The sequence below is a fragment of the Pelmatolapia mariae genome, linkage group LG6 (genome assembly GCF_036321145.2).
Source record: "Pelmatolapia mariae isolate MD_Pm_ZW linkage group LG6, Pm_UMD_F_2, whole genome shotgun sequence".
NCBI lineage: Eukaryota > Metazoa > Chordata > Actinopteri > Cichliformes > Cichlidae > Pelmatolapia > Pelmatolapia mariae.
In genome coordinates this window covers 39,635,126-39,647,284 of record NC_086232.1, presented here as the reverse complement: position 1 = coordinate 39,647,284, position 12,159 = coordinate 39,635,126, and the positions used below count along the sequence as shown (strand labels likewise).

Below are 12,159 nucleotides of genomic sequence, written 5' to 3'. Positions count from 1 at the left end.
GATTAGAGGTAATTTGTCTGGCCCTGAATACGTGACAGTCTGCTGGCTGTATCACAAGACAGTTACTTTTTAACAGAGAAAAGAAACACTGTCATCCCGGACTTGAACGAAAGATGAGAAATGAGTAAACAGCTGAAAACGACTGAAGCAAGACGGGGCTGAGTGGGACAGAAGTCATTACCACGGGTAGCTCAGTGATGAGCTCTGTGCTTGTCTCTGAGATGAGACTGATGACTTATAATGAGCTTTGAGTGACTTCAAAGAGACGACTTTTTGACGTTTGCTTCAATAAGATTCTTATTTATGTATTTATTTTACAGTGGAGCTGTTTAATCATACATAAATACACACATTCACACTTTTTTTTCTTTTTCCCACACATTCACTCTTAAAGCTGCCCAGTATGACCAGAAGACAGTGATTCCTAAATTATCAAGTGATTGCTTCAACGCTTTGCAAACACTTTATTGTTACATTATTATGAATCAGGACAATACTTTTACACGGCAATGTCCTCAGAGGGTTTCAGTTACCTGAACATTTAAATTCAGTAAAATCACCAGCATAAAAATATAAAAACAAACATTTTACATTTGATTCTGGAGAAGTGGAGACGAACAGGTGAGCATCAGGGAGCAGGGTCAGGTCATTGGCGGGAAACTGAGTCAGTCTGAGGGTAAGTGTTACCATGGTAATAACCTCTTGTTGTGAGAATGTCACACACTAGAGGAGCAATTTATTAGGAACACCTGTACACCCGTTTGATTGTGATTGTATGAAGATATGCAGATATGGTCTTATTTACCATAAATGATTGTCAAACGTAATTAGACAGACAGGGCAAAATTAAATTAAATCCTTCATCTTCTTTGGTATTTGTGATTTAGCTTTTAGACAGACAAATCAGTTTTTATGCTTAATGCTATAACAAAAATACCCCACAGTTCACAAAAAAACCTTTATCAATTTCAGAATCCTACGTCAGCCTGTTCTTGAGTTACAGCATTCACAATATTTTCAGAAAATGTTACCTCTGACCTTGAGATCAAAGTCACTGAAATTCGAACTCATACGAGAATTTTAGTAGCTGCGCCGAAGCTATCAATTTGAAAAACATTAAACCAACCTGAGCCGCTGAATTGTGGCATCATGTGATACCACAGTCATATTTTTATTCTGAAAATACAGACTGTAAAGAATGTTACCTTAGCGTCAACAAATCTGTAAAGTCTTCAGTAACCCAACCTGAGCTGCTGAAATATGGCATCTTAAATATCACCTTCCTTCCACCAAAACAGACCAAGTGCCCAATCTGGAACCAGTTCCACCCTACAATAACCACCAATGAGTCACAAATGCAGCCTGTGGATTCTGTCCTTGATTTCTTTGCACATTACATTAAGTTTTTTTAATGTTATATTCTGTTCTCAAGCTGAAATGTGGCCTGGATCTCATAAGACACCATGGTCCTGCACCAACGCTGGAAAAAGGTCAGCAGAAAAAAGTTTTTATAATGTATAAAGATGCACAGTGCCTTCTTTTGGCTTCAAGAGCAGGTCTAGTCCCAGTGAACAGAGTGTGCCTGAAGACATCTGCTTTCTCATACTTCTGTTTTGTGTCTCCTTGTTTTCACTGTCTTTATACAGGATTGTTGATAAAATGTACATTAAGTTCTATGTGTCACAAAGATCAACTGTCATCAAACTGATCATCATTATCAGACAGTGGCCTCATTTTACACACATTTTCATTAAAGGCCTTAATAAAGCTGTCTTTTGTTTACTTTGCCCTTTTCATCTTATTGAATTCATCTCTGTGGCCGACCAGTGTAAGATGGGGTTGTTGGCTACGTGTTGCACAAACTGCACACAGCTGTTCCTCTGTTGAATCAACAGTGTAGGTAACCCTCCCACAAAAGAAGGTGCATTTTTATTACTTAGATAAACTTTGTGCTTTTTGTCCGACTGTCAACTTTGCTTCATTTGAGCAGTGGGGTGAGGAGGGTGTTGGTAATGACTCCAGCAGCGAGGATGATGATCATGATGAGTATCGCCAGGCCGCGCCGTAACACCAGCTGTGACACTGACAGAACATCTCCCACTGTAGTGGTGTTGGTGGTTTTACTCTCTTCTGGTATTTGCACCTCCATGTATACGTGGTCCGCCCCGGCGCTCTCACCACTGGATGCAATAGTACTGATTGGGGTCTGGATGTGATTAGAGTCTAGGGTTTGGAAAGAGAAGTATTAATAAGACACTGTAATAACGGGAATGTTTCAGCCAGTTTCCCCACTCACCTGTATTTTCCATCTTGATCGCGTCTTTTTCTTCTTTGACGCGGACTCCTGCTCGCACTTTAGCCTGATCAGACACAACAGTTAATGACATGCTTTGATGAGTGAAAGTGTGATAAACTGTCAATAGATGCAGGTGTGCACCTCTTCAGCAGCCTTCTTCCAATCGAGTCTGCACAAAAACGTGATGAAAAAGATCGACTGCACTAACACGCAAACCGTAAGGCCTGTCCAAAATCCTGCAGCAGAAAAAATAGAGGAAGAAGAGTTTTAATGGGTTGCCTGCTTGTCAGGCCAGAGGTGCATTTAATTTCAGACTGCAGCACACATTTGCCCTCTTTGGGAAGCTTAGCAGGGTTCTTGAATATATTCTAATCTTTCTCACTGTAACATGATGGACTTCAAATTGTTTTGAAATGGCCTGTCCAGAAGTAGAAGCTTCTACCTTTATAGAGCTGTTCACGCCTGCCGATGATCAGTTATTAAAATGTATTTGATTATCAGCTCCTGACTGCTAATAAACCTCTTAATTTTTATACATGCAGTAAGGCTGTACACAGGAATTAAGATTTTCATACACAGCTTCTGCATTTGGATAAATTTGGTTAAATAAATAGTAACACAGTGTAACATGCCATATGTTATTGTTCATCTGGTCCTTAGCAGGTTTTAGGACCTGCTATTATTATTATTATTATTATTATTATTATTATTATTATTATTATTATTATTATTATTATTATTATTATGTCCTGATACATAAAAGTGAAAGTAACTGCTGTAACAAAAGAATTTCAAAAATTAGGGATAAATAAAGCATGCCATATCATCTCTTATCTTGATTTTGTCACATTAATCCAGTGCTGTGAAGGAAAAGGAAAGGAAAAGAACTTGGGATGCCTTCATTCCTACAGTCCTCACCTACAATCCCCATTTTGGCTGCAAACATCAGCGACGCGCCAGTGGGTAAACCAATAAAGTAGTACCCGACCAGGTTACACAGAGCACCAACCAACTGCTTTCCTACACCTCTGACAACTCCTCCGGCCACAGCCTGTAAACACAAACACAGATTTCTTTGAATCACATTTTATAAGTATCAATATTGAAATGTTGATTACTGATGTAAAATCATTTCTTACCCCAATAGCATCAGCAAGATGCAAGAAACTAAATATCCCAATGACGTCAGAAGCCCTCTGCAAAATATCTCTAAAAATATGTGCAGGTTCAGCTTCAGTACATCTGTCTGTATATTCACAAATATTGTCAAACACCATGAACACATTCTCATACTTAATGATAGCAAGACCTTCAAGACCTCCAAGACATTGAAACAATTGTAAGATGAAATTATTTGATTATTGTGTTCATCTTTATGCAATCAACCATGCAAACTAGGCTTGTTTCAGTTAATGAAATGGGATCAGCTGAGCATCATATTGTTTAAAGCAGACACTGTGACAAAGGGATGAATAACTATCTGAACTGTTTTATTAATTTGGCATCAGTAAGTGTCTGTGAGTCAGCAACGTAAAGGTTAAAGGTCAAAGATTATACTTACAGGTCTGAGGTGAAAATGTATCCAATGACATTTTTAGAGATGCCAAGAATAGTACTGACAAAGCACGCTATTGTGACTGCAATGAGAAAAACAAACCAGAAAAAAAAATAATAACTTAACTGAATAACATAATCAATTAATTTTAAAAAGTATTTAAATATAAAGAGCAAGAAGACTCTGTGTTCATGAACAAGTCACCAGGTCCATCACAGGGCTAATGCAGAGAGACAGACAACAGATCGTATTTGTGTCTACAGCCAGTTTAGAGTCATCATCCAAGTCTTTGGACTGGAAATAAGCTGCAGTACGCAGGTACGACTCATGCAGGGAGGCATGGTGATGCTGTTGCTCGTACTATTGCTTCACAGCAAAACATCCTAACCCCGTGATGGACCTGGTGACTTGTTCAGGGTGTATCCTGTCTCTTGTCCAATGACAGCTGGGATAGGCTGGAAATGACTGGCTGCCTGGATAATTAAATTATATTATATAATATGTATTCTTATCCATGCTTATTTCTGGATATTTAGCAATATATTATTTAAAACTGAACATTCTTGAGATTCAGTATGAAATGAAACTAGGGCTGCTACTGCTTGGTTAGAAGTATTTTTAACGCTTTCTATTGTATGTAAAACTGGTATTTGTACTTTGTGTGTCGCTTCTTACATGCACAGATGATGGGGACTTTGCACGACAGCTTGGCCTGCTCGATGTTTCCTGCACCAAGTGCATTCCCAACCCGTACGCTGGCAGCACTAGCAAACCCTAGTGGAAACTATGGGGAAAAAATATATGTATACATTTATATTTTCAAATATTAAAATTCAAAAAGTGTATTAAAGGCACTGCCAAAACAACACATGAGCAAATGAGCACTCAGAGAGGGCAGTTCCCTCCCAAAGGGAAAGACCTATAGTATCAGTCTTTCTATACTAAAGCTTTGATGGTTTATGCCAGTGTCAGCACTGGTAATATGAAAATCTAGTGCAGGGTGTTAATCTTTTCATGTCAGAATTTGTGTCAGAAGCAGAATTGGCTGAATTTTTTTTAGCATCTATAAGCTATAAAAACAGGAGATTTTAATAAATATTCATTCAGTGCAAAACTGTATTATTTCATCATTGGGTGGTGTTTTGAAAAAATAAAAGAATGTGTTGTACAAATCTCTCCATGACCTTTCATATAATAAATTAACTTAAATAATCAACTTTGACCTTGGGTGCTAACACTGAAGCTCAAGGTCAAATGCTTACCCAACCTAAGTGTCCCCCAAGGCCTAGCTTATTGTTGTGAAGTTTGAAGACGATCCATAAAAAATTAAGAGTTATATAAAGTTTTTACTGATTTTTGCATTTGTGTGACCCTGAACTTCACCAAAGTTAAATCAGCTCAAGATGTTATTGGAATATATCACCACAGAGAATTTGAAAATGATATCTTGGAAACTGTGGACACTAACAAACAGACAGACAAACAGACAAATAAACAAATGGAAGCAGTTACATATTTCCTCCCTTTGGGGGGAGAAAAGTCTCAAAATGTTCAGTGGACTTGCCATATATGCTAAAGAGGCCAGCTGACAGGTTACTGACTGAGCTCCCAACTCAGCCTCACTGATCACACCGGCCAGGAACCCTCCCACCTGAAACATCCACCACTCCAGACAGAGCATGAGCATGCTGGGGACAGCCACCTGGACAAAGGGTCCCCACTCCTGGAGACAATCGAGGGACCAACCTGTGGGTCAGAATGACTCTATATGTCAGTTGGCTTAAATCAGCGGTCCTCAACCCCCAGGTTTGGTACCGAGCTGCGAGAGTTGAGGCTTGGGTTCAATTTATGATTTTCAGGGTTTTTATCGGTTTTTAGCGTTATTTATTTATTTATTTTTAAATATTTTTTATCGATAACTTTGTTTCCCTGGGTCGTTTCCTGTGTGTTATGAATAAATCATCCTTTTTTTTTTGGTACCAGTACTGGTTTTATTTTGTTGTATTTATCCGCGTCCGTGAAAATATTGTCGGACATAAACCGGTGGGTGGTGCAAAAAAGGTTGGGGGCCGCTGACTTTTTTTTTTTTTTTTTTAAGCATGTTTATTGAGATTTTTTTGATACAAGGAAAAAAAATGACACAAAAACAAACAAAAAATCAAACAAAACAAACAAACAAACAAACAATAAAACAAAACAGACAACACAACAGCAAGGGCAAAAACACACAAATAAGGCAAAAGATTACACTGCCACAACAAAAACACTACTTCAACACTGGCAACAAACAGAAATAAAGCGCTAAGGTGGTAGGCTGAATTATTTGCGATCGATCAAACAGGACTTTGTTTTAATACATGATCTAAAAATGGCTGCCACACATCAAAGAAATGACTAAGTTTGTCCGCTAATGTGTACCTAATCCTCTCCACGTGCAATAGAGCAGTCAGTTCTGTCAGCCACATTTTGAATTGAGGTACAATATCCGACTTCCAGAGAGTCAAGATAATTTTCTTAGCAATTACCATTCCGAACAAAACTGTAGTTTGTGCAGCAGAGCTGAGGTGTAAAAGGGAAGAGGAAGATCCAAACAATGCAATTATTGGGTCCGGCTCTAATGTGCAATTATAGATATCAGAAAAACATTTAAAAATGTCCAACCAATAGTTATGCAATTTGGGGCAAGTCCAAAATAAATGAGTGAGAGAGCCTTCTCCAAGTTTACAACGATCACATGTCGGACTAATAGAAGGAAAAATCCTGTGCAGTTTAGTTTTTGAGTAATGAAGTCTGTGAAGCACTTTGAATTGAATTAACTGATGCCTTGCATTTATAGAGCAAGAATGGATCCTACACAGACTCCTCTCCCACACCTCATCTCCAATTTGCAAACCAAGTTCCTCCTCCCATGCCATCTTCAAAAAGTCAGATTTAAAATTTAAATACTCTGAAAAAGCTTTCACAAAACCAGAAACCAACTTTTTAGAATCCGGGGAACTCAGAAGGAGTGTAAAAATTGACCCCTCTTCCGGAAGAGAGGGAAAATTAAGGATACTCTGACGAACATAGTTTCTTATCTGTAAATAATGAAAAAAATATGACGCAGGGAGAGAGAACTTGTTCTGCAACTGAGTAAATGATGCAAACTGCCTGTCAATATATAAGTCTTTGAGAGTAGGGGGCCGCTGACTTAAATGGTCATTTCAAATTACTAAAGAGGGATAACTTCAACTTCATATTAAAAATTATTCAAATACCAAATGTTTTAAATATTGCAAAATGGCTTAAAGTTTGTTAGATGGACAGTTTTTCCCCAGAGTTTCAGAAATGCTGTATCACCACTATGACTGCTCCTCCACACTGCATTACACAGTTATAGAGTATAACTAATTTTATCAAACATTAAGCTCTGAAGTTTTTATAATGGACAACTTCAGGTATGAAGGGCCACAAAGTTCAATGACGCAACTTGATGAAATTACTGGACAGAATTGGAAATAAGGCAGACACACTAAAATAAAAATATTTTCCCTGTAAAACTGATACCACTGACCTCCCCATGTGGCCTTATGAAGACCCCTCAGGCATGTGTAAATGAATAAGACTGATGCCAGCAAATACTGGGAGATTGCATTGGCTGCTGCTGATCCACTTAAAATCAAAAACATCAGAAAAAACAGATATTTAAAGCCACATATTTAAACTGTCACTTAAGTGCTATCAGCACATCTATCAAAACTAAAACTAGAACATAAGCACTGTACATGATTTTTTACTCATTTAATTTAAAACACATAATATTTTTCACTGACTGAATTGAGAGATACATTCAACCAATGATGTCACGGGAATGATGGAGGAAAACTTACGCAACACCCAAATCCAGCTGATGGATGAGGACGTAGTTGATTATTGCGTTAAAGACATTTCCGATTGCTCCAGTTATAACTTGAGGCCATATAATTCCCTGTACACCAAAGCACAAAATACAAATAATATTCATTTTAATTTTTTAAATGCACAACCAACTATTAAAGGTAATGTTGGGCCATATGCATGTTTAAGCACCTGATTTTGAAGATACCTCCCCTGCAGCTGGTACATGAAAGCAGCCTGAAGAAAGCAAATATTAAATTATAAGAAACTCGTTGACAGAAGTGAAGAACAAATTTGAGCACATGATCGGATCTTAGGTTAATCAGCACGCTAATACTTTTCATTGAAAACAATGAACATATCAAATAATTAGTGATAAATCAAATAAATAAACATCATTACAACAGGTGGACTGCCCTTTTAAAAGAAAGAAACACCCGATGGAACTAGACTCATTGCTGCAAGGGTGGTGTTTGGGGATGAGGGAAGGGAGAAGAGAAAAAAGACATGCTGTGGAAGAGTGTCAGAGATTAATAATAATAATCATAATTGTGTCTTATTATATGGTGAGTGAAAAGTGTCAGAGAAGGAGAAACGCTCAGAGCATAATGGGAAGCCCTCAGCATAACTAAGGGTGAATTCAAAGTCACCTGATCCTGCCCTAACTGCAAGATTTGTATAAATACCAAGCCAAACATGTGCATGCCCATGTGCACAGGTGTGACTGATGCTCTCTGGACCTTAAATAGCACTACATCTGTTGTTAAGACCCTCAGTTCTGGATATCAACCTGCCTTTTGTTTAAATATTGAACACCTTCCAAATCTGCATCAAATCCTATCAAACTCACCGGCAGAGCGGGCATGAAGATCTTCACATAGAGCTGGGAGAGGCTTCATGTGGAAATGAAAAGACAAAGTAAGCCTGTGACACTGTTTTTTTTGTTTGTTTTCTTGTAGGTTCTCAGTCATCCAGGTCATGGTAGTCTAAAGAGCTTGAAAAGGAAGCGACTGGATTCTTTTAAGTTTTGTAAGATGTTTCACCTTTCACAACAAGCTTTTTCAGTTCCAAAACCAAATGGTGGAGAGTCACAGGTACTTAAACCCAAGTCAGGGTTGCCCCTTAAAAGGGTCTTGACCCAGTATTGATTATGTGGCTCATCACATGATCAGTACTGTTCCACAATGCTCTTTTCCACAGTATCCTGTCTTCCTTCTCTCTCCCCAACCGGTTTACTGCAGATGGCCCCGCCCCTCCCTGAGCCTGGTTCTGCCGGAGGTTTCTTCCTGTTAAAAGGGAGTTTTTCCTTCCCAATGTCGCCAAAGTGCTTGTCCATAGGGGGGTCATTTGATTGTTTGGTCTTTCTCTCTATGTATTATTGTAGGGTCAACCTTACAATATAAAGTTCCTGTCTGAGGGTATGGCTGGGCTTGAAGTGCACTGAGATGTCGTGCTTGGAGAAAATTCTCCTGTGATTTCTCAGACATGCCTGCTACATGAAGGATGACAATGATGTTCCTTAGGTAGCAGGTTTGTTACACAACAACCCCATCTAGGGTTTAAGTACCTGAGATTTTCCACCAACTGATTTTAGACCTGAAGAAGCTTCTTGGATGAGATGTGAAACAACTTTACAAAACTTAAAGAAATCCAGTTGCTTTCTTTCCAAACAAATTATTTCTCACAGGACAGAAATGATGAACCGTAAACTCATGCTTGTAAAATGCACTCTGAGTGATTTTAACAGCTAATGTGTTAATTACTGTTTTCCTGAGTTTTTCCATTGTTTACTGAACAGTTGCTTGTTTTTAGAACACAGCAGGTTACACGTTTTCATAATCTGTGTGAAAAGTTAATGATTTGCTCCCCTAAATTAATGATTCATGCCCTCATATTATATAATTCATTTATTCCTGGCATTCCTGGCCTTTTGCATAACTTGAGTTTTTTTAAGAGTGAGACAAACACATGCTCAGCAGTGTCACAACATCCACGTGTCTGTTTTTGCTGGTTAATAACGGCTCACCTGGCGACCTCTGGACTCTGTTTGACAGCAAGTAGGAGAGGCTCAGTGTTGATGAGGATGGCCCAACAAGGGAAACAGGCCAGCAGCAGAATCAGAACTCCCCTCTGGAGAATCACACCCACACGCTTCAAGTTACCGCTCCCATACGTCTGCGTGAAACAGGTAGACAGACGCTCGGGTGAGAAAAGTTGCAAAACACAGAATCCCACCAAAGAACAAGGGTATGACTGATCAAAGAAAAATAACTCCACACAAAAGCTCAGTGTTGAGATGTTTAAAAACCCAGCTGTGCTGCTTGTGTTTGTCTTGGTTACACAAATAAAGTGAAAGCTCCGGTAAGGACCCTACCTGAGATATGAGGGTATCACAAGTTAACGACAAACCGGTGCCAATGGAAATACCAGTGACGTTAACTACCTGCAAACAAAACACAACATGCAATTACTGGGGTAAAAATGATGCATATTAACATTTTAACAACAAAGGCACTGAAATGTCTGCTCACCGCAATTGATAATGCTACAGCTGCAAGTTCAGTTTTCCCCAGGTGACCACAGAACACCGTGCTGACAAAACCGATCATGAAAACCATCAACTGGGAAATGACCTGAAGCACAGAAGAGGAGATACTGACTCTGTGTTGTGTGTGAAGTGTTGTATTTAGAAATACATACAGAATTAAAGCTGTTTAAAATATACAAAATTTATATGTATGTAAAGCCAATGTATCTACTACAAGAACCATATGTTGCTGGGATTTGAATGAAATATGTACTAATTTGATATGTAATCCAAATAACCCATAAAAACACAATTAATGCATCTAATGTCAAATAAACAGGATGTCAAACCTGTCTAAGCAATTAAACAGGTAAAAATAACACAGTCTGTAGTAAATCAGCTCTTCCTGTCAGCAACAACAGACAGAGAGCAACAAACAGGGATGCCAAAGGAGTGACTTCAAATAATGTCCTAATGAAAACACCACTATAGTTAAATATAGCTATTCAGCTGTTGTGTCCACACAGTCTTACCACTGGTCCCGCTAGTTTGAAAAGTTGCACAAGTTCATTGCGGTAAACTGTTGGAATGAAGCCAGGGACACATTTCTGGCAACAGCCGCGGGAGCTCTGTGCACAAGAAGCCGCTGCAGCTTCCTTTAAATCGTCTTTCGCTTCTTCTGTGCATTTTCCCGCCGTTTTCACAGAAGTCTCCATAATTGAACAAATCCAGGTGTTCTCTGCAAACAGCTGGGCTGCTTTCTGTCACTAAACCTGAAGAAAACATTGATGGTTTGATAACCAGCTCAGAAGCCTGAGGAGGGGCCAGACACGTTGCTGTAAGGTGAGGAGTGTCCTTCAAAGCCAACCAACTCATGTCTCTGTTTAAGGGTGATTTCTGCTGTCAGGATTATTCATGTTACTTAAAAATAATCATTATTACAAGTAGCTGATGAGCCACAGCTTCCTTGGGGATTTTACAAATCAACGGCCTGTAATTCTTTAACACAGTGAAATTTAGGAAGGTTTTTTTTTTTAACAGGCTGTTTTTAATTGATCTGGTATGCAACCTGATGAAAGTCATTGATTGATAGCAGAAGTCAGGTGAAGATGGAAGAATCACAATAAGAAATTTGGGAGTAATACTGGTCTTTGGGCAGGAAGAAGTGCTATAGGAGATATGTAATGGAAACTTGATAAAGCTCAGATACCAGATTAGCTGAGAATCTTGGACCAGTTGTCAGGATCCAGGTTTGCGCTGTGACCTAATAACACTGCTCTTAACAGGAAAAAAAACCCAAAACATGTATATATATATTTTCTTTTCAGTCAGCAGAAGACATGGCAAGAAACCCAGACTCGATTAAGGTTAATTAATTTTTTTTTAGTACACAGAGCTCAGATATTAAAATGTATCTGTATTAAGTTACATTGTGAAAGCATGACTCCAAGCACCATATTGTCTACATGACAAAGTATTACAAATATTTAAATATATAGCGCATCCGTCGATCCTTCCTCTTCTGTTTATCCTTATCAGGGTCCTTGCTGGGGGGGCTGGAACCTAGCTCAGCTACCATATGGCGAGAGGCAGGGTTCACCCTGGACAGGTCGCCAATCTGATGTAGAGCTAACACACAGACAGGCAACCATTCACTGCTTAATCATCAATTGAACTAAGCCCACTAACAGCATGTCTTTGGACTGAGGGGGGAAACTGGGCAGAACCTGCACCAACATGGGGAGAACATGTGAACTCCACACAGAAAACCTGTGGCCAGAGGGTGGAGCCAAACTCAGGACCTTCTTCTTGTGAGGCAACAGTGCTAACCACCGTTCCACCATGTGGCCCAAAAGATGACAACAGAGAATAAAAACTATTTGTACTGAAAGTGCTGAATACTGA

General features: G+C 39.0%; 1 protein-coding gene across 1 annotated transcript; it reads right to left on the bottom strand.

The window, feature by feature from the left end:
• Window positions 1-1,978: 1,978 nt before the first annotated feature.
• LOC134629827 (multidrug and toxin extrusion protein 1-like) lies at window positions 1,979-10,970 on the bottom strand. Its single transcript, XM_063477339.1, has 16 exons — window positions 10,788-10,970; window positions 10,259-10,360; window positions 10,102-10,170; window positions 9,754-9,902; window positions 8,578-8,620; window positions 7,920-7,964; window positions 7,721-7,818; window positions 7,405-7,502; window positions 5,416-5,597; window positions 4,527-4,635; window positions 3,858-3,933; window positions 3,436-3,505; window positions 3,215-3,347; window positions 2,438-2,532; window positions 2,297-2,360; window positions 1,979-2,223 (listed from the first exon to the last, which is right to left on the bottom strand). The coding sequence occupies exons 1-16, from the start codon at window positions 10,968-10,970 to the stop codon at window positions 1,979-1,981; spliced, it is 1,761 nt and encodes a 586-aa protein (XP_063333409.1).
• Between the last annotated feature and the right edge of the window lie 1,189 nt (window positions 10,971-12,159).

Coding starts and splice junctions, on each gene's coding strand:
- LOC134629827 (XM_063477339.1), bottom strand. CDS start 10,970: ATGGAGACTTCTGTGAAAACGGCGGGAAAATGCACAGAAGAAGCGAAA. Junction 5,598..7,404: donor TCATAAGGCCACATGGGGAG/GTCAGTGGTATC, acceptor TCTGACCCACAG/GTTGGTCCCTCGATTGTCTC. Junction 3,506..3,857: donor TACATTTTCACCTCAGACCT/GTAAGTATAATC, acceptor ACATATTTTTAG/AGATATTTTGCAGAGGGCTT.